This window comes from Aythya fuligula, chromosome 6, assembly GCF_009819795.1.
Source record: "Aythya fuligula isolate bAytFul2 chromosome 6, bAytFul2.pri, whole genome shotgun sequence".
Taxonomy (NCBI): Eukaryota; Metazoa; Chordata; class Aves; order Anseriformes; family Anatidae; genus Aythya; species Aythya fuligula.
In genome coordinates, this window is record NC_045564.1 from 28,869,393 (window position 1) to 28,896,145 (window position 26,753).

Consider the following 26,753-nt stretch of genomic DNA (forward strand, 5'->3'; position numbering starts at 1 on the left):
TTCTAAGAAAGTAACTTGAGGGCTCTCAGTGATAAATTAAGACGTGAAGTTAATCTGCTTGCAATATAATTTTAAACATAGTATACAGAAGGAAATACAATAAAATAGTTAATTCTAAATTAAACCCTTATGCAATCACCCAGCATAATAATTGTTAGAAACTTATAAGTCTTTCAAAAAAAAAACAAAAAAACAAACCACAACCAACAAACAAAACCACAACACACACACACACACAAAAACACACTTCAATCCTCCAACCTGCACATTGCTGTCCTTGAAGCTGCTGTGAGTTACATGGTGATGATGTTCTAGGAAACTGTATCTGCTCTGATCCAGGAGGCTGCAAATATCCTACTGATGAACTACAATAACAATAAAAAACAAACATGACTACCAGAGGTTTATGTCACGTATTTATTTAATCATAACCATTGTGTTCGCTGTCTACACAGATGGTAAGTTACTGGGGTATTGTTAACTTCAATCAGCAATATTCCCCCCTATTCCCCACCCAGGAATCTGCTTCTGAAGACGACAGAAATTTCACAGCTCTTCCTTGGCCACAACTTACAGTCTGCATATATCAAAAACACTACTAATTTAATATTTTGATGTACTACCTTTGTGCAAAGAGAACTGTATAGGTATAAAGATGCATAGAATATGAAAAAATGGCAGTTCATTGTCTTAATTAACCGTAACTAGGTCTTGGTTAAATGGCCACCACAGAACCTGCCACAAGGATTTCAGATGCTTCAGTGCAGAGTAACACAGCCTAAACAGGTGGCTGCAGGGGTTGCCTTACTGCAGCTTCACCAAATCGGAAAAACACCTGGTCATGGAAGAAGACTCAAGGAAAGAAACAGCCTTGCATTTGTAATACTTAAGAAAAGAACAAAGTTTATTTATGCCAGGTATTTTTCAGGGCATTAATGGCAAAAACAGGTAAGTAACAGATTCTATCGTAACAGTAACTGGTCATTCTGCCAGAGGCAGAACATCAGGTTGGTGGACTACAAGCAGGATGGTGTCTACAGCGTCTGGTACTTCAGTATAAAGTTGAAGTTTTCATTAACATATGAACTGAATGTTCTGAGGGAATGAGAAATAAGTTTTTATAACTTCAAACTGTGGAAAAAAGGAGGGACAATCTTTTTAAGCTTCCACTGGGAATCCATTTTCACCATTTTCCATTGTAACTTCACATGAAAATTTTCCCATCCTTTGTCCCATGTGTCAAGTATATGATTTTAATTTAAAGATGCCATTGAAACAAACCAAACTCAGAAAGCAACCTGTTTCAGTTTTCAATATGCGTGGGATGTATTGCCTCACACAGCTTCTCGTCTAATGATTATAGTTCTCAGTGGTGACCCACAGGTTTGAGACTATTCAGTTCCTGCAGAACAGTATTCCACCTTCTCTGTTGAAAAGCATTACGACCTATCACTGCGATAAAGGCAAGATGCTGCCCTGTTTGATAGAGATGGCCATTGCAAATGATGCAAGAGAATAAGCAATAAAATTGATTTACAAAACAAGTCTGGGATTACGTCTACAGGTGAATTCACTGAGCCTCAAACATAACTACAGAAAAGGTTAAGAACCATTTGAGTACAAAGAACAAGAACTCGGATTCATTTAAGTAGACGAAGCCATGCAGCAGTGACACAAAAACTGAATTGCGTAAGAGAAAAAAACAGCTAATAAAGCATTTTTAAGTCTACCTTTAAAATATATTTAATACATGCAGTAATGTAGCAGATCCTGTCAGTTACTACAAGGCAATTAAACCTGGTTGCTGAAAAATCAAATAACCAACCTTAAGTTATTCTGTTGACCTGATGGAATGACACTGTAGTAAACTGGCATTCCTGTTGTGGGCAATCCTTGATTTGACTGACCGGGAATTATTACAGGCTGTTGATATGTCTGCTGGGGCACTGCCTGGGAACCTTGAGGCACCGAAACCTAAAATTGAGAACACGTTAAGACCTTCTTGTGCAGAAAATTTTTCCTTCTGCTTCTTGACCATCACCTACTTTAAGATTTTTTATTTTTTTATTTTTTTGAAAACAAAACAACAAAGATCTACCAGAACTCTCTAAATCCAGAACACTAGTGATAACACGAGTTGAAATAACAGTGCTTTATAAAACAAAAGTTTTTACCTTCTTCCCTAAAAATGGATATTTTGCTTCCAAGGGACTCCATAAATTAACAAAAGAATTTCTCTACAATAGTTAAGGAGTGGAGTGGGTGGAATTCTTACAAGCTTTTTCTTCCCCATCCTCTGAACCACAATTAATGCAGCACTTAGTATTCAAGAGGGATAAAATCTGTCAATTTGTGATAGGTCTGCTTCATGCTTCAATCATTTATTTATTTATTTTAAATCTCTCTCCTCCAAGTCACCTTTAAAATGTACTTGCAGCTTTCCTGCATTTACAAAGCAATGCACTTCAATAAAAAAGATCACTCAACAGTACAGAAGAGTGACTGGAAAGTTATGAGTAAATTACCCACCTGATACGATGGCACTGAAGGATATGGAACAATCACACCTTGAATTTGATTCCCAACATTGTTGTGTTGGCCACTGACTAGATTTTGATTCTGAGACTGCTGAACTCCAACTAACCCCTGGTAGTTTTGCTGCTGGTTAGGCAAAACTTGGTAACCTGAAATTATACATTTAAATATTATTTTGGAAGTACTGTCTAAAATGTAAGACATTTTATACAGAGCTGCCTGTATGAAAAAGTATGTGTGGCATTTTCCAATGGCTTTTTACATCTGGCAACTTCTTAAGAGTTGAACTTACCATGCATATAAAAAGAAGCCAACATTAAAAAAATCAACAGATTTCATTCATTTACAACCACCTGGCCCCACCATTAAATACCACACATACTATCTGCAATGCTGCACTCACATGCTTGCAATATTTCTTTGCACTCCGAGTTACATGCATTGACACCTTGATTTGATTGGTGAAAGCTGAAAGCATTTGAAAAAACCATGCTAAATAATGTCAAAAACAATTAATTGTCTATTATTATAAACAAGGCTGTTTATAATACTTCAGCTTTGAAATTCTGGTTATGATAAATTCTGCTAGCATCTCAGGTGCCCCAGGATGAAAGTATCTCACCTACGAGTCAAGGCTGAAGCACACTGTGCAATGCACTTGTGCAAGTCCTTTAAAAAACAACAACCAAAACCAAACTGATTTTTCATATTCACCCCACTGTAGTGCCTCCGCAACGCTTTATTACTGCTTAAGCTGGCACCCTTTGCTGTCTTTCAAAAAATGTCCTAAATAAAAAAAATAATAAATAATGAAAAAAGAAGAAAAAAAAAAAAAGCATGAGTGCCAAACAGGAAATGGCACCCAAGCGTTTATTACGCTCCAGCCTTGTTCCCACTTTTTTTTAAGCATATAGTAGGTACCTGTTACAGGTAACTGATCAAAACACATGCAGGACACGAGTTCTTTTTGTCCTATTCCATCATACAGGTTATGTCCTTAAATACTTACCACATCAGCAACAAAACCATAACTAACTGTGTTTCTGAGACTAGGCCAGTTACCACTGTAGAGTAAAAAACTGGGCTTGTCAGAAGGACCAATGGCAAGAGGAGTCCTGTATTAACTTGGACACATTGATATTCCAAGGAATCTGACATTCCCCATGCTCCCTGGCTTGATATGGAACTATATATTTGCTAAAGCAAGTACAGCTGCAAAAAGTCACATGGATTTTTTTTAAATTGTGTTTAAAAATTGCTTAGTCTATTTAGAAAATAATTATTCAGTTAACAAACACTTTTCTTTAAAAAAACAAAACAAAACAAAACAACAAAAACCCAGAGACATTCACTGATTACATACATCCAAGGTACAATGAACATTATAAATTAAGTCTCAGCTGGCTATCTCTCTTATAGAAATTGCAACAATGAAGAATAACAACGCCTGGTAACATCACCAAATAATGCTGGAGAAAATTAAAGGGAAGAAGGTTCAGTTCGTTAAAACCAAGAGAGCTATTCATTAGAAACACAGAAGACACTATAAATATTTTCAGAGTACTATGTAACTTCACAACCATGCCTGCTCAAATAGGTCAGTAGTTACAATTTTTAATAACTGAGCTTGGACTGCATAGAAAAATCCATCTCTCATCTGTTACAAACAAAATATTTAAATGTGCTTTGTTACCAAGTGATCTATGGCACCTAAAAAGCAATCGAATGCAAAGCTGCAGTATACAACAGATACAATTACCACATCTGCAATCTAAAGCCCTCACTTCCCCGCCACTGTAACATTGCTGAGAATATTTTTCAGCTTTTTTTCCTGACTCTTCCAGCGACAGACATAATCAATTTTGCAAGCGGAGAGAACTGGAACAATATAAATTGTGTGCCAAGAAGGTTCCCCACAGAATTCTGAAGAACGCTCTATTTTTAGTTTCCCAGTTTCACCTCTGCATAGAAAGTGGTATGACAGAAATGCAACACTCAGCAGAAAAAGAAAACCCGCACCTGCCTGAGCAGACTGCCTCATTACCAAGAAATATTCCAGAACAGCAGCTACAAAAAGCAGCAGCTACAAAAAGAAGCATGTTTCTTGGTATTTCCATAAAGTAATCACTTAATATAAGAGGAATTAACCCACAGGATATAGAAATACATTTCTGAATAACATGTTAAGAGTGAAAAATGGCTTTTATTCAAGAACAAGAAAGTAAAATAACCTGGTTAACCAGCTCTGAATAAGGCTCGGAATCTATTACAAATAGAGCTATTATTACTGTGACAGTGATGATTGGCAGTTTTGTAGCAGAAGCTAGTTGAACTTCAGCTGATGTTCCTACAGTAACTGCTGTTCAGATAAGACTTTTAATCAACCTACAGTTAGGTCTTTTGGTCAGTCGGCCCTCACAGTCATGAGGACATTAAATACCTCTGTTTTGGGCAAAGCATTTAAAACAGAAGTGGGAAAACAAACAAACAAACCAAAAAAAAACCACCAGACAACTAAATATTACAGGTGAAACCCCTTTAGCAAGGAAGCCAGGAAGCAGCTGAAAAAGAGACCGGTTCACTGTGAGAAATGTAAACCTCTCAGACAGTGTTACGGCCCCGAATTCAACAGCTCAAAGTCAGGCCAGCTCATAATGTTAAACCAAACGTGGCTTCAGGTGCCACGCTCTCAGAAGCTGTCATCTTTCACTTAACTTTGTGTTTGGAAAGCAATTTCAGAGTTAGCAACTGCTTTACTAAATGAGTAAAACCCCTGGTTTTTATGTAACACGTGATTTGTTTGTTCTCACTCTTGACCAGAGCCAGAATCCCAGAATATCCGCAGTTGGAAGGGCCCCAGCCCAAAGGACTCGTTGCCACGTTAGCCAAGTAGCACGCTGTCCTTCAGCTCACCACCAGCCATCGCTAGTAAGCATCGACCATTTCAGATGTAGCTTTGCGTTAGCTTAGTACAAATGTTTAAAATAAACCCATGAGAGGTAATTACAAAACATACAATCTCATAAGCAGTTTGCAGAACAAAAACTACAAGGTGAAACCTTTTTAATGTCCAGAATGGAGATTCGGAGTTGTCTCTAAAGCAGTAAATGAGAGCCAGCAATGGCGAGGTAGCAATTGGTTCCTAGTAAAATGTTTTTCTCTGCCATTAGTGCTAGCCACACACCAAGTAACCAAGCAGGAATGAGTGGAATTGAATTATTGGCTGGACCATCCTTTCACTACTCTAACAAGATCCCTTGATATTGGGACTAGAGGCACAAGGTACCTTATCAAAGCAGTAAGAGTTGTCTGCACAGCTATCTTTCTCCCTTTATTATGTTTATTTCTTCTAGGCCAGAAACAGATTTTCGTGGCTGCTACTTTTCACCCGTCCATGTTACAGACGGTGAAATTCAATAAAGCATCAACAGCTGAAAACACACAAGCACCAAATTTACTTACCTAATAGCAACTGATTCCTCCCTTTGCATCTTAATGCTGATGCACATCACCCCATGCTTTTAAACTCAGATCTGGGGGGCGGGAGGTGCAAATAAAAGAATCCTTCTTTCTGAATGACACTAAATCCCTGATTTTTAACGGACTCAGCCAAAATGTTCTCTGCCTTCATATGTCACTAGCTACTTCTGAAAGTTTTTACTATGAGTTAAGATACTACTCAGAAATAAATTTGCTTTAGGAATCCAAACCTTACTGAAGAAGTTGTAACAATATTTGTAAGTAGGCAGGTTATTAGAATATGATAGCTATACTTAATTCAAAAGGAAAAAAAGACAAGAGGAAAGCAGGGAAACAGACAAAGCTTGGTAACATTCATAGGAAGCTAAGTCAAAACACTAGAGAAGCCTTTACCGAAATAGAAGGATCAGAAAACTAATTCTAGCCACTTAAGTCTCATGATATATACTGTTCAATATCCAGATACCTTTAGTCAAAGGACAAAAAAATTACTCTATATTATTTTCAACTGCATTTAAAAATAAATGACAGTATTACCAACATGGTCTGCATAGCAGTGTTTTCATGCCACATCTAAAATTAGTAACCAAAGCTTCAAAACAAGAGATAAGGTGATAAGGTGTATCTCTGCAGCGTTACGTCATTTAAAGTTATTTATTCACCTTAAAACAGGAAAAAAACACACCCAAGGTATTCAAAATGCTGAATTAAGTTCAACAAACCTGTCTGCTGTCCGGGCTGTGCCAATGGTTGGTTTTGCTGCGTGTTGTAATGGACAGAAACAGGTCGATACTGTTGGCTGGAGTGCGAGTACTGATTGGGTGTACAATAACAAGCTGGCATCTAAAGACAAATGACAATTAAAGAGATGCACTACCCGCAAGTTTGTAGCAGGCATACACATAAACACAAAAAGATGTGCACACAATAAAAGAGGTGCAAAACTTTAATGGTGCAACTAATGTTAAATGCTTTAGCAAATAAAAATACTTACTCTGTATTATATAAAGTCTCTCTTTTAACAGCTGATTTCTTGTACTTTCATTGTAGAAGAAATAAGTTCCAAAACACTAAATTCCCCTACATCAGCACTATTTTCATGAACTGTTTTTAGCAGTCTCTGGTGACAATACATGTCATTTTAGCCAATGCCAGAGGAAAGTAATGCACTGCTACTTTTAAACTGCAATAACTACTTGGTGGAACCATGGAGAAGGTTGGAGGGGAGATGGGAGCAGATTCAGGATCTTTGGACCAATTTGCATAAGGAAACATCTGAGACACTAGAAAACAATGGAGAACACAAGGATGTACAAAATCCACATTTGGTAGTTTTAAAATGTCACTACCAGTAACACAGTGCTCTGATATTTATGGTTTTTGTTTGTTTTTATTTAACTAGCTAAATAGACAAATCTGAGTGATTATTCCTCCTCAAGTACACTAAGGTCATTCATTTCAAAACACAAATGAGAAAAAAAATGCACAAAGCCACAAATTAACAGGGATCCCCACAGCACATAAAAAGCCCATTAATGGAACAGCATCATCATATTTTAATTTTAGCTTTTGGTAGACTGGAAACAGAACCATTGTACCTGTGGCACAGGTTGCTGCATATATCCCTGCTGCTGGAGCACTTGCTGGCTGACAGGGTGGCTAGACGTAGAGTAGCCTTGAGTAGAAACTGGTTGGCCAGAGGGTGGTGGAGGTGGAGCAGCTGCGATGATATAACCAGACTGCTGTGGGGGCTGGAGAACTACAGTGGACTGGAACATAGTGGTATGAGGTTCAGCTGGATCAGCAGGTGGCTGACGGGCAAGACTCATATGGCTAAATTGTGATCCTAGGTTGTCTTGCTGTATTTTTTAAAAAAAAAAAAAAAAAAAAGGCAAAAATTACATTCACAGGTACTCAAAATAAAATAAGAATAAAAGATTATATCACAGTAAGTGAACGACAAATAGCTCAGTAAGTAAAATTTTCATATAGGAATGTCTCAAATTACAACATCAGCCAAAGAGCAGGAGGAAGAATGATAGCACATGATAGAACACAGCAGCAAATTATCTTCAGGGCTGACAGTGGGAAAGAACATCCATGTTGAGAGACTTTACTCACTCCACATCTGCCTCTATCTACTTATTGTAAGAATTCAATTTATTTTCTGATTGGACTCCAAAGCCTGAGTAATAATGTTAACCCCCAGTTAAGACAGCAGAAGGCAACAGTATTGTTAAAGTAATTTTTAATTTTCAGTTAATGAGGCTCTAATCCTGGACAACAGGAGACATTTGTCTAGCTTGGTATTATACTACATACTTGTCATGCTAAAACAAAAAATCAATCCTTCTAACAGCTGCAAAAATCTATTCTAGCTGCTACCCATTATCTGTATTTTATTAACATTTGAAACTATGGTACTGACAGCACTGAGCACTGCAGGAGTCCCATGGAATATGAAACTCCTCTTACTGTAACCCCAAGCATTTTTCTTTTCAAGCAATTCAGCATCAAATGGATTACCAGCATTCTGAAAATAAGAAGTGATCTCTAATAAATTATCTTTTGTTAAAAATGAAGGTTCACAAGTAAAATCCAAATGTGAAGAAACTCAAAAATTTGAAGACAATATGACGAAAATATGAGTTAATTGACAAAAACTAAGTTCGACCTCTGTCTTTTATGGATCTATATTCACATTGTTTGATGAAGTTTTATAGTTCCAAGGCTAAAAATACTAAATACTAGAAATATGAATTTGCACTTAAAACTTTATTTAGAATACCTTTACAACTTAAAAAGACTTATTTTCACCGTATCAACTACTTAACTTGTCATTGTCACTTCATTTTGAGATGAGGCCTATTAATGCAACCATAATACTTCTCTACACTGGATTTTACATTCTGCTCCCCATAATATCTAGTTAAGAGAAGAGATCCTGATATTCAGTTCTGATTAAATATTACTTTTACAAATGGCTAAAGTGCCACTGCAAGTTTATTTCTGTTATACACTGAATACAAGTGAATTCTGATCTGGTCAGTTCTTCCCACAACAACAGGTACAGTACAAGTATGATCAACCATTGAAACACCGTATTGCCAGACATGGATAAAGCAAACTTTCCTGCTACCAACTATGAAGGTGTTCAATTTAGATTATGAGCCTAGACCATCATTCCTTTTTATATGTTATGTAAGTTGCCATAAGTAGAAATACATTTTTGAAGCTGACAGCACAATTAGTACTTCAACTCATTTCCTGAACATGAAATGGTTTGAAACTATTATAAACCTGGGGAAGTTTCATTGTTTTAACAAACGTATGCCTAACAATGATTGCAAATTACAGCACAGAAACCTAAGCTATGTTTGAACTAGCTGCCACAGGCAGCAATTTATTCATATGCTAAAACTGCGTAGGAAGTTCACATTGTTTAATTACCTTCTCAGTTAATGAGATGAGAATGGTTAAGTTATTTTCAATGCAATTCACATGTATTCAAACTCTAAAATACCATGAGAAACAACACTGCTAAAAACAATACACCCTTTGTGAAGTGCAATTCCTTTTTAGGATTGTATATCTAAAGTACAGATAACACTGATTATATAGTTTTAATTATATGCAGCCTATTGAATTCAGATCTATATTTATTACCAGACAATGTTTCTGATTAATACCAAAACCAGTAACAAAATACTCTGAATACATATTAAAATAGCTATTGTATAACATGTAGAGCTCCATGGAAAGCTGGGAAGCCTAGTTTTTGACCCAAACCCTAGTTTACATTCTGCTTTGTGTAACTTTTCTTCTTTCCTAGGCTTCATTTTGTCTTGGTGTTAAGATTCTTAGTGAATATTATTTTTTTCGTTTCCACCTTCCATCTATTTAATACTGGATGCTCATGAACTGGGAGTGTTAAAGTTCTGGCAAAGAGGCTAGAAAATATAACCACAAAAACAACAACACTGCACATGTGATCCCTGAAAAGAGATTAGGGGTCAGCAGAAGAGAGAGCAGACATAACAACGAGAAGAAAAGGATGGAGAAAAGTTAATTGAAAGACATAGAAGGTATTGATTGACTGGCTAACAAAACTTTGAAAAAGCTTCCCCTCTACAAAGGAAAAAAAATAAAATATATAAATCAATTAATACACGTATATAGGAATAGTCCAATTGTATGTATTTCTGTTGAGTTTGAAATTTAGAGGGTAAAACCTCAGGAACTATTTTCAACCACTCAGGTAATATTTTACTGCGATTAAGAAGCCAGCCAGTCATTACACTGGTATCAGACACCACTTACAAACAACCCAAGCAAAGGTCAGCACCCACTAAAGATTAACCCATGCAGAGAGGAAATGAACAGAAGATATAATACCACAGAATATTGCTGGGTAGAGGAGACTGGCAGGAGCGAGGGTGGATAAGAGACTGCAGAGTACTGAACAGGCTGGGAAGAAGGCTGCAGAGGCCGGATAGGCTGAAGAAATAACAGGTTTAGAAACATGGTTAACATTAGAAGTAAGAGAAGTGAAAACAAAGTCTTTTTTAATAGGAAAAAAAAAAAAAAAAAGGCAAACGTGCTCCAGTCATTACCAGAGAGGGAAGGGATACATTTTTTCCCCAATTAAATCAAGCTGAAGACTGAACAGAATTAAAATAAACGTAATTTTCAATATCTGTATCCCAGCAGAAATGCGTTTGCTTTATTTTAAAGCTTATGTATAACAAATAAGTCAAATTGCTTCTATTTAGCATATACTATTTGAGAGAGAGATTCTTTTGAAATTATAAATAAGAACTGCACATGCATTCTAAATACAAGTTATTTTAAAGCATCTAAATACAGAATGAATCTAGTACTAACCACAGATTAAAACGTATTACTTTCCTTTATCCAACAATACTGAAATATTTTGTATGCATTGGGGTTATTTAAACATCAGAGATCTATCATTGCTAATAATATTTTGAGCAGGTTTAACTCCAGCAGCCATTGAGAAGGCAATTATAGAAGTGGTAAAGGATTTGCAAAGAAAACTACAAATACTGCATGCTTTTGTAGATCAGACAGAGAGAAATTGTATAAATGAACCTGTTTCAAAACAGCCCATCATTACTGTGTCACATGCAGGTAGCCTGAACAGAAGATTTAAGCCAAGGAAAATGGACAAGGATAAAGCCAGATAAAGTTCTATAAATAACTTTCTGACAAAACTTGAGAACAATTTGAAAACACCACAGGGGACTATAGCCAATACCTTGGTGCTTGAAATAGCTGCTGCAAAAAGAGGTAGAATTCTCCTTTCTCCTGACTATAACACATTGCTCACTTTTCTTTTCTTCTTCAAGGGCTGAGTCATCTTTAATCTGGCTTATTTTACCAAATTCCTCTTGTGCAAGATGAGAAAAATAAAAAAGCCTGTAATTCAGCATGGGGTTTTTCTTCAGCACAGGGTTTTCTAAGTAGGGTAAGCCAAGGTGCTACCAAAGAGGCATTCATACCCACCAGTCCTAAACCACCTCTTTTGTGCCACCATACTGCTTGTACGGTATGGCCCAGGAATTCATCAGACTGAAAAATAACCTTAATGAAAAGAGATTTCAACTGGATTAACTCCCTACCCAGTTTGCTGACTATGTGACTGTATGCTAGGGGTGTTTGTGTGTGTGTGACTAAGTGTGACATGGGATGAAGGCAGAACTCCTTTTCCAGAGCAATCTAGGCATGCTATACTCTCGATACCGTAACATTTTCACTATTTTTTCTTTAGTTTTCTGTATTTATAAGAAAAGGCTGCCTACCACATTCAGTTATTGGGAGAACTGATAGTTCTGAGGGCTGTGGAGAAGAAGCCCAGCCACACTCATCTCTGCAGCCATTGCTGCTGCTTTTAACATATGCGTCACCAGAGCAGTCCTACTAATCCCTGATTATCAGACAGCAATATGACAGCATCAATCATAAGAACAAGCAGCATGTGTTTGACATGTGCACCTGTGAGAGGATGTGATTAGCTGCTGGCTGTTGCTGAGGTGGTGGGGGAAGAGGTGGCTGTTGTGGAGGTCCAGGCACTTGGGTCCTAACGGGCTGCTGAGGCATAGGAGGATTGTACACAACAGGAGTGCCATCTGGATTGAGGAACGGCTGACCTGGGAAGTTGAAAAAGAACACAACCAGAGACAGGCAGCTGTATTAACCAAATTTGGAGAAAATGAAGACAAATGTGTTTACAGTAAGCAAAACGAATCAATTAAAACAATTTAAAAACAAAGCCACACCATTTCATGCAAGATTTATGCCAAATCCCCACAACTACGTTTAGAATTGCCATGATTAAAAGGGCCTTAACTGCCAAACTTCATGCAGCTAAGACATATAAGTAAACATGTCTTAGAGTAAACAAAGAAACCCAGTCTTTACTTAGTGATCACTAAAATATTTGTTATACCCTGCTAAAAACTCATTTTTATTAAGTAGACTAAAAAAAAGTCAAGAGTAATAAACCCCTAATAAAAATACTATTTTAAAAACCTTTTAAAAAGACAATTAATGAATCTTTTTCAGTTTGAACACTGGACATCTTAAAGGCAAACATTTTTATAAAATATATATAAAACGGTAGCTGCAATTGTACTCTTATAACTGCTACTTAGTAAGATTAAAGTACTCTCTTCCCCTATTCATAGATGAACTGGCTCTTCAATAAAATAAGCAATGGTTCTCCTATTTAATAGTCTGCATCTTCAGCGTTATACCACTGGACTACTGCAAAACTTCTTAAAAATAAACTATTTAAAAGTAATTTGTAAGCAAACAGTGATTAATTTGGTTGTGTGGGTCGGGGGAAAAAAAAAGAACTAAAGGAACAACAGATTAGTCAGCAAGGGCCTGTGTTTAGGTCTAGCTGCTTAATGACACGTGGCTTGCCTTGGCTCATTTTGATGCTTAAGAAGGTCCAAAGACTCCTGTAAATTTTCCCCTCCTCCAATATAAATATTTTCCTTTGTGGGATTCTTTCCAGAGGCATAAGCTGAGACTAAAGCCTTTGCATCCTATCCCGGGTCCTGTTAAAAGCAGACTCCTTCAGACCTCTTCATCCCATCCCATTTCAAAGCAAGTGGCCAACCCAGAAGTTATTGGAGACAGGACTGAGGCAGCTGATGCGAGACAGGAGAAGCATGTGCACAGCTACAAAAAGTAAGCGGCACAGACGCACTGCAGGTGGTGAAGCTATATTCAATGTAGCTTAATGGATTCCTCTCTAACATTCTAGAATTGTGAATATTCATGTAAATAAGGAACGGGATTTTATTTCTTTCTACCACTTAACTAGCAATCCCTGGAGCGTGTTTCCTGTAGCGACCAAGTAAGAGCTGTCTTCTCAAGAACGGTCCTCAATTGCTAAGAACAAGTCCTTTGACCTATGCCTATGAGATCTTCTGTCAGAAGTGCTGAGAAACTCATCTATGGGTTTTGAACCCTGACTGTCATTTGGAACAGTAAAGCCAAATGAACAGTTACAGAATGTGATGATGCCAATACATTAGAAATCAAAAGTTTAGCTGAACCTAGATTCTCCTCGGTCTGGAATTGTGCTTGAGCTTCTGCTACACAGTCAGATATTAAGATAATCTTCTATCATGAAAGAACATTAATGGCTGGTTTAAATACATTAAAAATAAATAAAATATAAGAATCACCACAACTTGAAAGTCGAGCTAATTTAAATGAACATTGCACAGTCAGTTCTACAATCCTGCTGCCTTTACTGAGGAAGGTGTGAGTAAAAGGAATGTTTGCAGGTGAAAACTCTTTTACAATTACTTCTTTCTCTGCCCTTCCTCACTGCTGTTATGTGGAAGCCTTGTCAATGTCACTGGGAAAACGACCAACACTACAGGAGGAAGAAAGTGAAACTAATATCACATGCAAAGCAATGACGTGTAAGTCATATTAGGACGACTCAAAAAAAATCACTGCTTAAGCTGTATCATTTTTTAGATGCCACTACTTTCTAACCAACAGTGTCCTGCCTGCAATACCTGCAGTTATCTGTTCTGTTGTTCAGTAACTCTTCAGCGTGGTCATGCTATAAACCCATAACGTAAAAATGACAGCCAGCATTCTTCGTATTGATGTAAGCCACAGAATACTCTAGCATTCACAAATGCTAGAATTTATTGCTCTAGCAAAAAATTATCACTAGTCACATTTGTCTTCACACAATGGAAAATTCACAAATAAGCTGTGCAACATATCCATCAGGACCAGAAAAGCTAAGTCAGTAGTGCTATGTCCAGAAGCTGCATATAAGACAGCGAATACACCCCCCTCCAAATGCAACGGCTATCTAGGAAGATGATATGCTACAGACAGTCAGCTGTAGACAGCTTCTAGCAGGACCAGCTTTAAATATTTGTTTAGAAGCTTTTAAGAATCCTTAGGTGGCATCCCAATAGGCAGAAGCATTAAAAGCATTAACTAAAAAAGATTCTCTAGTTTCCTACATAAGAATGGCAACCAAGTTACATAAAGAAAGAAAAAAAAATAGAACATAAAACCATTTAGTTTCAAGAGAGAAAATTAATAACTAATTATTTTAGCAGCACTAGTGAGAAATAGTTAAAAAGTACGTGCCATTATATTCAAATATACTAAAGTGTATCTACAAAGTGATGGGAGAGATCCTAAAGCATTTCCTTGTCTAACAAGCAAAACAAATCTTTGGACTATATCTTAATTTTAGCATAATGATAAAGATGGGTTGCACAGAGAAGGTAAAATCAAAATTTCAGGATTTCTTAACTTCTACAACCAAGGTTTTTATTTTTTTTAATCCAGACAAGTAGTTACACATCTCTGCATCTACACAATGAACTATCATTCTCCCACTGCTTATTGAAAATATCAGTATTGGCCAAACACACCAACAGTGATTTAATCTTGTTTTAAACTGAAACAGAAGTTTAAAAATAGCATGTAATCTCATCCTCATTTCTTTCTCTTGTATTAAGTCAGTGTCATGAGTACACAGAGAAAGAATGTATGTTGTGACAAACAAAATGAAGGATGATAGGTTCCTTCAAGTCAATGTGAATACTTGCTCAGGAGCTCTCCCCTCCCTGCAACTTTTATATTAGCACTGGAAAAAAGACTTTTCCATCTCCCCACAAAAAATAAAAAATAAAAAATGAATTTTAATTATTCTGTGTTCTGGATAATAATCATAGTATTTTCATAGTTTGTGCTAGTCACCATTAAAATAGTATAAATTAAAACTCTTAATAGCAAAACCCAAGTGAGTTTACTTATCCCTTTTATCCAAGACTCATGCTCTCTTTTTAAAATTAGTACACTGAACAGAGAAACACACCAAAAAATAAAAAGACAGAACAATACTGAAATTAAGTCTCACGTAAACACTCGCACACTTCTGCCCAGGTTCTCAACTGTAACAAGAACATCCGCGAGCGGTACCAACCTGTTTGCGGGTTGATCAGAATACTGCCAGGTGGTATGCCTGCCGCTTCCAAGGGAAGCAAAAAGAAGCTAGTGCTAGTAGGTGCCACTTGCCCATTTATGCCACCATCAAAGGAAAGAGAGTTACTAGTGCTGACAGTTGGATAGACGGCAGGCGTGCCATGAGAAGGCTGGCTTAGAGCTGGCACTGGAAGAGGCTGCTGGGTGTGAGAAAGAGAACCCGTGGATGACCCTACACTACTAGAAGACTCTGAACCTAGGAAAGGAGTAACGAGAAATTGTTTTTACCTAGACAGAAACATCATGCTCACTTTATATACATAGATGTATATGCTTCATAAGCGCTTACCCTTAAAGCTTAGCATAAATACATTAGCAAACAGTGCCCTTCCAATGAACTCCCCCTTTATCTCCCCTGGAATGCCATTACAAGATTCTTTCTGTAAACCAAGGGTCAATTCAGCACTGCTTTGCACTGAGAAGTGATCATCTCTAGACCTGATTTCTGGACAGATAATATGTCCCTGTATGTATGCACATGTGCTTCGGTGCAGTTCTTCCATAATTCACAGAACTAGTTGCATACATATTCCCAAATGATGCACACATACATGTTGATGTACCCAGGGGTCTGGATACACCAGAGCTCTGCACATGCAGGCTCAAAGGATTGATTGCATGTGCGCAGGCCATAAATTTACGTGCTACATAGACACAGCCTGCATGCAAGCAATGACCACTTTTCTGTGCCTACTAGATGTCAGATCCGTCTCACCTGCTGGACAAATTGCAGAATACTAAAAACCCCCCCAACACACCCCTTTTTTTTGTTGATGTTGTTCCCCCACATCACCCCAATTTTCAGGCTCAAATTGGGAATGGAGCTGGAGAAAAGTTAAGGTAATATGGTAGTTTTAAAAATAGTCTAAAGCAACGATTCAAAGTTTGAAAGGAATATAAAAGAGCTTACTGAAAGCAATTATCTTACAGATATGAATAGCTATAAACATTGCAAGGCAGTGGAGAACCAGACCCTGAGCTTTCTGAAAGCCAATGCATGCAGCCAAAAGCACTAATCCAGAAGTCCAATATGAAACGTTCTACAGAGCTGCACTGTCTCTAAGCATACCGTTTAACATACTCTTTAGTAAGTCTTTGCTATGTTACTTGCAGGACTTGGAAACAAAATATTGAAGAGCACTTTATTAGCAGCCTCTATACAATCTAGAAGAGAAAGCAAGACTCAAACAGGGCTGTGATGAAATTAATCTACTATTTTAAGTCACGTCCTTTAAGTCCTTCACAACGAGTTCTAATTGCAACCATTTTGTTAGTATGAAAAATTAGTACAGCTCAAAGCATTTGCTGATGCTGCCTGTTAGCCTTTGTTCTACTGCTAGATGAAGTGAAATACAAAGCTATCAATTGTAAGTTGGGCAGAACAGCATATCCCAGCTCTGTTAAACAAGCCTTGCTTGACCCGTTACTTTGATTCGATTTGTTTACAAACATATCCACTTCTAGATTATACAGAGAAATTTGGCTAATGCCATCATAATTAAAGCCAATTACACCCTTTATCAAAATGAACAAACAGAAACAACCCCAACACATGCTAAATCACCACCACCTGTAGCTGCAGTGAAGCATCAACACAGGCATCCTGAACTTGGAGCGTTAACTCTCCAAATGCCAAAATGTTTCCAGCAACATTTTAAGAATTAATTTATGTTCTTGCAATTTAGAAAAAAGATTTCTATGAACATACATGTTTTGAAACATCAGTAGAAGTACTCTTTGAATACATTTTTTTTTTTTTAAACAAGTACACAGTAGACAAACCATTTTTACTGCATTAAGATACAGAAGTGTGGCCGTGTACTTGTGAGGTAGTGGTGGTTTCAGGGAAAGCAAAAACTTAAATGGTTTCTACTTAGAAATCAGTTTTATAAATAATAGCAAAGCCAAGCACAATACAGACAAGAAAACATTCTGCTTTTTTGAAGTTCTACTTCAAATTCAGAAGTAGCACATCTGTCACCCACCTATCCCCTTCAGGACTCAAAATTCTCCACAACCAAGCTCATTTATTGTGTCAAATCACTTTAGCATTTAGAACGCAAGTATTTACCAAATTTCATTTCTGATCCACAGAATTGTACCCATATTTTCTGAGATTGTTTTGACATCAGTTACACATTAGCACACCTTTGAAATCCAAAACCTTATAAAATTAGTATTTTTACCCCAACATTTCTGAATCCTGCAATTAAACAGTACACTCTGCTCGTCTCTTTTAATTTTCTCAGCAGTTTAAGAATTAAGTAAACTTTTTAGACATATTCACTTAAATTCCGACAATGGCATTGAAAGATACCACAACAAATATAATTAATAGATCATAGGTTTTAATGCTGTTTTTTCCTAGCTAGTAGGATAGCAGCACAGTTTCCTAAGACTGCACAAAGCAGCTTTGCCCCACTGAAACTAGAGTTGAACTCCAAATATGTTTTAATTTCATATAAAGTACTTATGTTGGTAAGTACTTTCAAATCCTTTGTATCAGATGAAATGCATTTAGCTTAATTTAAAGCCACCTGTAATACATTTTTAAGTTCTACTTCCAAAGTCAAAAGCCTTCATTTAATTTGTAACCTGAATTCTAGTTCTCCGAGGCAGTTTTGCACTATAGGCCTAGGTCTGTAGTCATTCTATGTATGCAGCACCCACTGCGTCCAGAGGGAGTTGTATGCATGGAGCACCTACAAGACTGAGGCCTCTACTTATGCACACGTCTGCAATATTCATCACGTCTCAAACCATCAGGTACTTCACTGCTATGGAACTATGTAGTTGTACAGATTTTGTAATACCTGTCTTAGACAGCCTGCCTGTGCTTTTGCTGCTTCCAGAGCTATCTCCTCTTGTCAGAACTGATATCCCACTGAAGCTGCTGGCTTTCGTTACAGCTGGCTTCAGATTGCGGATGGAACTATCAGAGTCGGTGCTGCTCCAGGGACGGGGTTCACAATACTTCAGCTCATTCTCAGTACTGCTCTGATGGCTGTTGGCTGATCTCCCTGATGTTTCCTTATTGATTCTGTAAGTTATAAACTAAACTTTTAGCACAAGCATCAATTGCAAAATAAGGGAAAAGAAAAAAAAAAAAGAAGAAAGAAAAAGGTGAAATGCATGCAGAATACTTTGGGATTTTTTTTTTTAAAGAATGCATCAAATACCTAAATATCTGTCGTCTTTGTTGTGTACTATTAGTTTCTTCCTCCTGGATTCTGTTGACATTTTAATAAGATAGCTTAATATTTATTAAGAAAACAGAAAAACAAAACAGAATTGAACTGCAAATTCTCTTACCTTTTATCAGTGAAATAATTCTCTTGGGAACACAGGGACTGAGTGACAAAAAAAGTGTAGAAATTACATTAATGGCATCTGGAACCCCTACTGTGGCACAGTAACAAAACAAGGTGCAATTTAAAACCTTTTATATTATGTATGGACTTTTATAGCCCTCTCTATACATTAAGCTGCTTGAAAACAACCTTTTTGGTGAGTAATTCCACGTTATGGGGAAGAAACAATATAAGACCACCGATGCACAAGAAATAAAAGTTAACTTCAGAAAAACACTGATACAAATAAAATAGCATTATAACTATTCTAAAGTTACAGTTCTTTACAGGGGGCCTTTCCTCCCTTATGCAACTTCCAGTTGACGTCTGTGCAAGTCTGCTAACAAGACCTTGGTGCCCTTTCTTCTTGAAAGCCTGAATCAATACTACTGGCTACTGCAGTAACTTTACCGAACTCATTAGGTACAAACACGGATACAGTTAAAAGGAAAAAGAATATATGATCAAAAAGGCTATTAATAACTTAATTACATTGTCCTTAATGACTTCTAAGATTCGGTAAAAAGCTTTCTAAGGGTACAACATATGGTAAACGAGTATGCAAAATGTCATTTTAAAACTAGAAGTCCATCCTTTTGTAAGTAGGGTGAACAAAAAAACATTTTTGGAACATATTTGAATATAGCCAATTAGCCTCACAGAGCTCATTACACTTTCTTCAGAATACAAATCTGGTTTTGGATGTAGGAAAGCTACAAAAAAATGTCAGGAAAAGTAGATTATTAAAAGTAACTTCTTTCAAGACTTATTTCTTATTTCAGTCAGTATTATTTAAGATACATATTACTTGGGAAAAAAATTTAAAGTTGAACTGTAGTTTACAAAATGTCATTGTATGACAGTGTGGAACAGCTTAGTATATTTTTATGGCTTGCACATCATCAACACCACAAACCTATTAACTAAACTACAGGTGCAGAATTTTTATCCTACTTGTTACCTCCAGTCAAGAGACTGGACTTCCAGGTTTCCGACTCATTTTTCACGTGTGAGAATTCAAATCATTTTACTGTGATTAGTCATAAGGCGCATTTGAAATAGACACAAGTGAGAAAAAGTTATTTAAAATAAACAAGCAAGCAAAAAAATATTGTTCCGAGTTACACTGCCTTACCAGAACTAAACTTAAATTTCAGTAAGGGGCAAGCTTTTGCATTGAAGTAGATAATGCTAAATAATTCACCAAAATCATTCTTGAAGGTTGCCTGGGATTCATGCAGTAATGGTTAAAGAAAGATTTTTCAGTGACTTCGATATCATTTAAAACTCACTCAAGCCACATTAACGATTCTTATCTGCTCAGCCCTCTTCAGATACAGAAAGTTTCCTAGAAAGAAGCACCTCTTAACAAAAACCAGAAGCACATGCATATATATATGAAGTATTTGTACATTAAGATTTTCTTTGATACATACATCTTGTGCAAATATTCTTTCTCTAGCCCTCTGGTATTCTTCTTCACGTTCTTCTATTGATTTACTTCTTCTGTCATCTTTTAATCGTATTCTCATCTAAATTAAGTGATAAAGTGTCAACTTCTACGTGAAAATAGTATAAATACATAATCAAACATAACAAATTGAAGGGAAAAATAACCAATATGGATTTACCTGGTTGTCATCTTTGTCTAAACTAGAGTTATCTCTTTTAAGGATGTACCGCTTCTGAAAATCATCACCCTTCTCATCCTTTATATGCTCACAAAACTTTTGGTCAGGTCTATGAAAAGTTGTTAGAAAGAGAAGATTTATGGGCTTGTAAACATACACAATACACAGTGGAACCAACTGAAATGCATTCAATGTATTTAATTGTCTAACAGAAGTGATTGATTTTGGTTGTCCAAACAATGAAAAGGTACCAAAAATACACACTGTTGTGTACACCTAACAACTCCTGTTCCTGAAACATAACAAACCTGCTTTTAAATCTCCTCCTCCTCCAAAACTTTTGCTCCAGTTTCCAATTAAGGTGGCAAGCAACCATGCCCTTGGGGAACCAGACGTGTTGTTGAATCCAGACTGGTGCCATGCAATGGATATTGGGCAGGCACAGAAGTGAAGAAAGGTTTTTTTTTCCTGCTACAGTTGTAATACCTCAGTTCATTTCAAGGGAAAACAGAAGATAAAGAGATACAGAGAGAAGAAAGCACTGAAACTTAGAAGATTCTAAAACAAAATTAAGGAGAAATAAGCAAGAGAAGAATGATACAAAAATGCAGGAAAGCAAGAGCTTCACAAGACCATAGTGAGCGGATGAAGCAACAAATTATATAAATTCTTTCAGTACTTCATCTACATTGGGAAAGAAAACACAGTATTTTGCAATCTTGTCACCAATTTTGGATAACAAATACCTAGACAATAAAACTACTACTATTGTAAGAGATAATCTCAGATAACCAGGAAGAATTTGCCTATTAAAAAACAAGACATATGTATACTCTTCTGTTTACTCTTCGTTACTCAGGGCATATATATAAAATCAGAATATCTTCTTCTGTACAACAGCCAAGCCTAACTATTAGATACTGGATGCCCAAACATAATTAGCAGGCATTTCAGAGAACCTTTAGACTGTCTTACCTCTTTCTTTTAAAGGTCCCTGAATTTACTGCCCTGCAATCACCAACTTCCCACTCCACTGAGACGTGCCAGTACGCACTGGGTTGTTGATGTCAGTAACATCACTGATCGGCGCTGGAGCCGGGAATCTGCCTATGAGGAAAAGGTAAGTTTGGTTTTATTCAACATGGAGCAGATCTCCAAGGTTTTCTTTCTAAATTCTTATTTTATATCCAAAGTGATTTAAAATAAGAATACTGAAAACATTAAGACTCTTAATGTCTGCGGGTTAGATGAAATGCCTGCTAATTAGTGACTACACCTACAGGGGGCTTCCAGAGGCAATCGGCTATTTTAATACAGTTTAGAAAAAAATTAATTCATCTTTTAATAGTTCTTATTCCACACTTGAATGTGTGAATCTTCAGCCTAGGGATGATGGTAGATGCTAAGGCAACAGATTTGAAATGCATGGCTTTATAATTATATTCCAATAGAGAATTTATAGCCAAAGCAGAAACACATACATGAATACATAAATTATTTAACATATATTTAGGCTCTACATGTTTTTCTAAAAACTTCTGAGGAGGAAACTATCTACTTAATTGAAATTTCAGTGTGGTATATTATTTTAGTTCTGCTGACTCTAAAATGAGGGCGGATAATTAGATTTTGTTCCTCCAAAACTATGGGTAGTCTATAGAGGCTGGGATTAGAATGCAGGAGCTGTGAACTCCTGTTTCCATGCTCATATCACAGTACTTAAAATGTCATGCAAAGCTAAAACCAGAAACTAGGTAACACAAAACTTTATCATACCAAACACATTAATCCTTCATCTTTCTGAGAAAGAACAGGAGACAGAACAAGCACAGAAGACAGAATAGCTAGGTCCTTGGAATGAAAGTGTCAACTACATGAGTTTTGGAGATGCTGTGACCCCCATGCTCGTATTTTTAAACACAGATTTTTCTAACAGTTTCTCTAAGAACTCCCCAGCTGTCACAGCAAACTAGCATGCCATGAGCAGTTAACCTGGCTGACACTTCCACTAATGAGATGTCTGTCTTCCTTGCTACGTTTACTTTTAAGGCTCGTGACTTGTAGGCAACATTAGTCTAGCAACAGATTTCAATGCCTGAATTTTCCCATTAGATTTTTATAGTACCTATCTTGTTATATATATATATATATATATATATATATATATATATATATTTCTACAGTATCTTGTAGCCAGGTCTACAAGTCTGTTCCCCCATGTTCACCCTGTTATAAAGTGGCCATGTTTTAAGCGCTGTTCTGCTTCCCAAAAGGAAAAAAAAAAGTGCGTGAAGCTGGTGTAAATCTTTAAACAGACAAATGGTTGATATAAATTCATATTTTATGGAAACACAGTTCACAAAGCATCTCTGAAAGAAAAGCAACAAAACCTTGATCTACAGATAGCATACTTTTTCCTCCCTGAATGTTTAAACATGAAGCAGATCACATTATCTGGAGCATAAACAGTCAAGATCTCAGAAACACCTCTCTCCTTGCTGCATGCTTCCCAATGAATAGACAAACTTCTACTGCTACAGATGCAGCATCACTGCACATCCCAGGTGTTTAATCTGTGTACCAAGAATTTTTTTTCAAGACTTTTACACTTACATTCTTGTATTGCTAGTTTTATTTACTATGACTGACTTCCCACTCTGGTCCACGTTGTGCTCTAATCCAAAATAAGCAGCTACCCTGTGCAACAGCATTCTATGGTAAGATGTCATTGGGGGAAACTTTTTTCTTGGAACTCTGGAAGAGAGGAATAGTAGCTTTATTAAATAAACAGGAACGCTCTTCATTTTTTTTTTTCCTATAAGAGTACAGTACTTACTCATTATTACCAATGAAATCTAAAATTTCCTGTTCTAATTTCAGCAGCATCATTCTGTCCCTGAAAATAAAAACACAGCAGCTCACATATGAGATACTCCAATAACTGCAGCTGAATTCACCTTAAGAATACACAGATAACATCTGTGATCAAGTGATGATTGAAGACTCTAAATAGGACCACCAAGTCTCAAATGCAGGATTTTTAGGAGAAACTATTCATTTTTCACTAAGCTGTATTTTATTGAACCCACCTACTAAAACGAGCTGTTTTTATCTCAGAAATAAGAGTACAAAGACTCTCCAAGTAATCTCTGCCCAGTAGAAAGCACAATCATCGGGAAGACTCAGAAAGAAGGGAAAGAATGACCACGTTTGTTCTCATTAGCAGAGATTTGCAGAGGTCTGAACTGACCCTTGGATTGTGAAACACATCACAGGATCATCGAGATAAATCGTACGCAGGGCACTTTAAGTGGTTAAAAAAACAGCATAAATTGCGATGTGTTGAGATGTTAAGGTAATATGAAAAAGCTAAAACTCAAGCTGACTGAAAGGAACATTAGCTGAAACACCACAAAATAGTATCTTAAAAACGCTTATGCCAATTTCAGTAAATCATTAACATATAATAAAATTAACTGTCCCACAGCTGATAATTTGCATGCATCAGATAACTAAGCTTCTCAGATATTGCAAGAATAAAGGCCTACAGTAGGTCTTCATCTGCGATTCTTATTTTCAGTGTGAAGATTTATGACTTCCAATATGGCCAAAGTATGAGTCTAGCACAGGTCTGTGCTTCCTAATTTTACTCTATAGGACTAAAAGCTGTTGGACACTTATGATAGCCTCTTCAAAAATTTTTTTTCAATAAAGCGGAATCCCAATACATTATCACATGGGAAATGCTAACTATAATATGCACGAGTAACAAATAGCAGCGGAATAGTTTTTTGCGATAGCAGCACAACTACAGCAAGTTTATTTCTTGTCTTGTATGTACAGCCACAGACCTAGTATTAAACCCTGTTTAGGAAAAGAACAAACAAGACGATGCACTCCAAACCTCAAAGCAACCAAATTATGTCAACTCTTGCTAAATGATGGACTTGGATAAGGTCAGATTTGGTTTCTGATGTGCAGACTGAAGGTATACTGATCTATGGTTTATATAGTACAGCTTAAAAGAAACTCCTTTGTCTAGAAATTCACTAAAAGGCAGATAAAAGTAAAAGGTAGTTTGGTACCTAACAAGTAGATGCTAAACAAGTTTTAGAACTAAATACAGAAGAGACTCTAAAAGTCTATCTGAACTATCTGTTTATTAAACATGAATACCATTTAAAACAGTTCAGTGTCCTGAATCTGCATTCACATAACACACAAATTACCATGGATTGGTGTTTCAGATAGCCTCCATAACAAGAATTCATCCTAAATAAATGTCTAGCACTACATGTCAGTGAAGAGGAAGGATAAAAAAAAAACACAAAAAGAACAGAACAAAATGCGGTGTTATACTTCAGGCAACAAGAAGACAGAAGAACAAAGTTAAGCTTAATAATGCTTACCTGGGATTGTTTTTTAATGTATTTACTAAAAATTCATGAAGATCTATACCAGTGGAATCTGTGTATTCTTGGCTGGAATCTAAGGGTAGGGGGGAAGAGAGCGCAATTACACTTTGCAAAAAATGTATTTTTCCTCAATTATTGCTGAACATATTATTTATGGATCAGAATTAATAGGCATGTTATTCTAAACTGGATACTTTCATTTTCCAAAGAAAAGGCTCAAATAAAAAACAAAACAGAAAACCCAGTATGACCACCCCAATTCTCCCACTCAAGTGTAATACAGAAGGCAAAAGCTCCAGTAATGCTGTCAATCTATTAACAAACTGCTATACATTTTGAAGCAGCATATCACCTTGAGTCATGTCATTTCCATCAACCCCCCAAGTTTTCTCCACTGCACTGTTGTATTAACTTCTGTGGACCACTAGCTGATGTACAGAATTACTGGATGCTGCCCAAAGAAATATTGTAAGCTGGTATCTAACAGTTTAATCACCATTATTGTTGTTCTGCACTACTAAAAACCCATGTTCAGCTGGTCTTGTTTTCACAACATGGTATTTGAAAACTTTCAGAGAAGTCCCACAAAGATCTGACTTGTTCCAAGTGTTTCCAGGTTACATTGTGTCACTGAAAGAAATACTTCTAACACCAAGTCTTTCCTTACACCAGCACCTTCCAGAGTTCTGTATCCAAGAATTAAAAGCTAGAGATGCTTTAATAACCTTTGGAACTAGGTTTCTTCCAAGAACTACTCAAGTGCCAACCTCTTAAGTTATGCACACTTCAGACTTATGCCTTGCTGTTCCAGGTCTTTTCGTGGTTAGCATGGAGTACAATCTTTGCAAATTAGCTTTTATTAGCAATGATTGAGGGGACTACTGCACAAAGAAGGAAAGATTCAGTGGATGCAGAATCTATGCCGACTTTTTTTTTTTTTTTTAATTAGAAGCAACAGTGCCAAGAGAGCTCAGTCTCTTGGCGTAGTGGGAAACAGGGTGACTAAAGTGTTTGATTTTCACAAATTAGACTGAAATTGTTCCTGGAGAGACTCCAAGTCCATCTGAGGACAGGGAACCTCTAGTTCCCTAAAGAAGAATGACAGTGAGTTCCCTGAGCTCTGCAGAGCTCAGTACACTATCAATCCTGCCCTAGCATTGTCAAGAGAATAGAAATGAAACCAAGCAAGTCTGAGCATTTATCTTTTGCAATTTCTTTTGATTCCAAAGAGGAAGAAGAAAAAGAGGCATGCCTGGTAAAAAAAATAAGAAATAAAAAACTTGAATAATTATTTACCTTCGTTTTCTTAATTTGCCAAGTGAACAATAATTAAGTAATTACTGGAAGATTGATGTTTAAATTCCATCATAATACATTTTGACATGTCTTAAATTAGAGAGTAATTAACCTCCACAGGTTATGCTGGGTGTATTTACAACAGCTTAGATGTTTTGTCACTCAGCTCTCAACTCTTCAACATTACTTAGCCTTTGCTGTCCTTTTTTTTTTTTTTTTTTTTTTTTTTTTAATTTCAGAAGGTGGGAATGTACTTTAAAGGTTAGGCAAGTTAGCTCTGATACAACACACAAAGCATTAGACAACATGGACAGAGACAGTCTTCTGTTGTTACATCTGGCAGTTCCATGCCAAATTAAAATGAATGAATTTCAGATTCTTTCTATACCCAGGACATAACCTACTACCTGATTAACACAGGGATTAGGCCATTTGATGACACTTAAGTATTTGCTGGCGTGCAGACAGACAACTAATTTCACCAA

The 26,753-nt window shown here is 36.7% G+C and overlaps 1 protein-coding gene across 12 annotated transcripts in view; it reads right to left on the bottom strand.

Moving 5' to 3' along the window:
- Window positions 1-26,753, bottom strand: part of R3HDM1 (R3H domain containing 1) — a 79,614-nt gene that overhangs the window by 8,836 nt on the left and 44,025 nt on the right. For 5 of the 12 annotated variants that reach the window (XM_032190429.1, XM_032190425.1, XM_032190430.1 and 2 more), the window contains 16 exons: window positions 24,967-25,045; window positions 23,394-23,453; window positions 23,171-23,311; window positions 20,558-20,666; window positions 20,363-20,458; window positions 18,889-18,926; window positions 18,756-18,806; window positions 18,390-18,616; window positions 15,518-15,772; window positions 12,031-12,185; window positions 10,411-10,512; window positions 7,614-7,874; window positions 6,738-6,858; window positions 2,530-2,684; window positions 1,826-1,974; window positions 262-365 (listed from right to left, as the gene is read on the bottom strand). In XM_032190429.1, the coding sequence (XP_032046320.1) occupies window positions 262-365; window positions 1,826-1,974; window positions 2,530-2,684; window positions 6,738-6,858; window positions 7,614-7,874; window positions 10,411-10,512; window positions 12,031-12,185; window positions 15,518-15,772; window positions 18,390-18,616; window positions 18,756-18,806; window positions 18,889-18,926; window positions 20,363-20,458; window positions 20,558-20,666; window positions 23,171-23,311; window positions 23,394-23,453; window positions 24,967-25,045 (2,103 nt within the window). The remainder of the gene's footprint in view (window positions 1-261; window positions 366-1,825; window positions 1,975-2,529; window positions 2,685-6,737; window positions 6,859-7,613; window positions 7,875-10,410; window positions 10,513-12,030; window positions 12,186-15,517; window positions 15,773-18,389; window positions 18,617-18,755; window positions 18,807-18,888; window positions 18,927-20,362; window positions 20,459-20,557; window positions 20,667-23,170; window positions 23,312-23,393; window positions 23,454-24,966; window positions 25,046-26,753) is intronic. The other 7 variants (XM_032190431.1, XM_032190424.1, XM_032190433.1 and 4 more) reach the window with 5 other exon arrangements.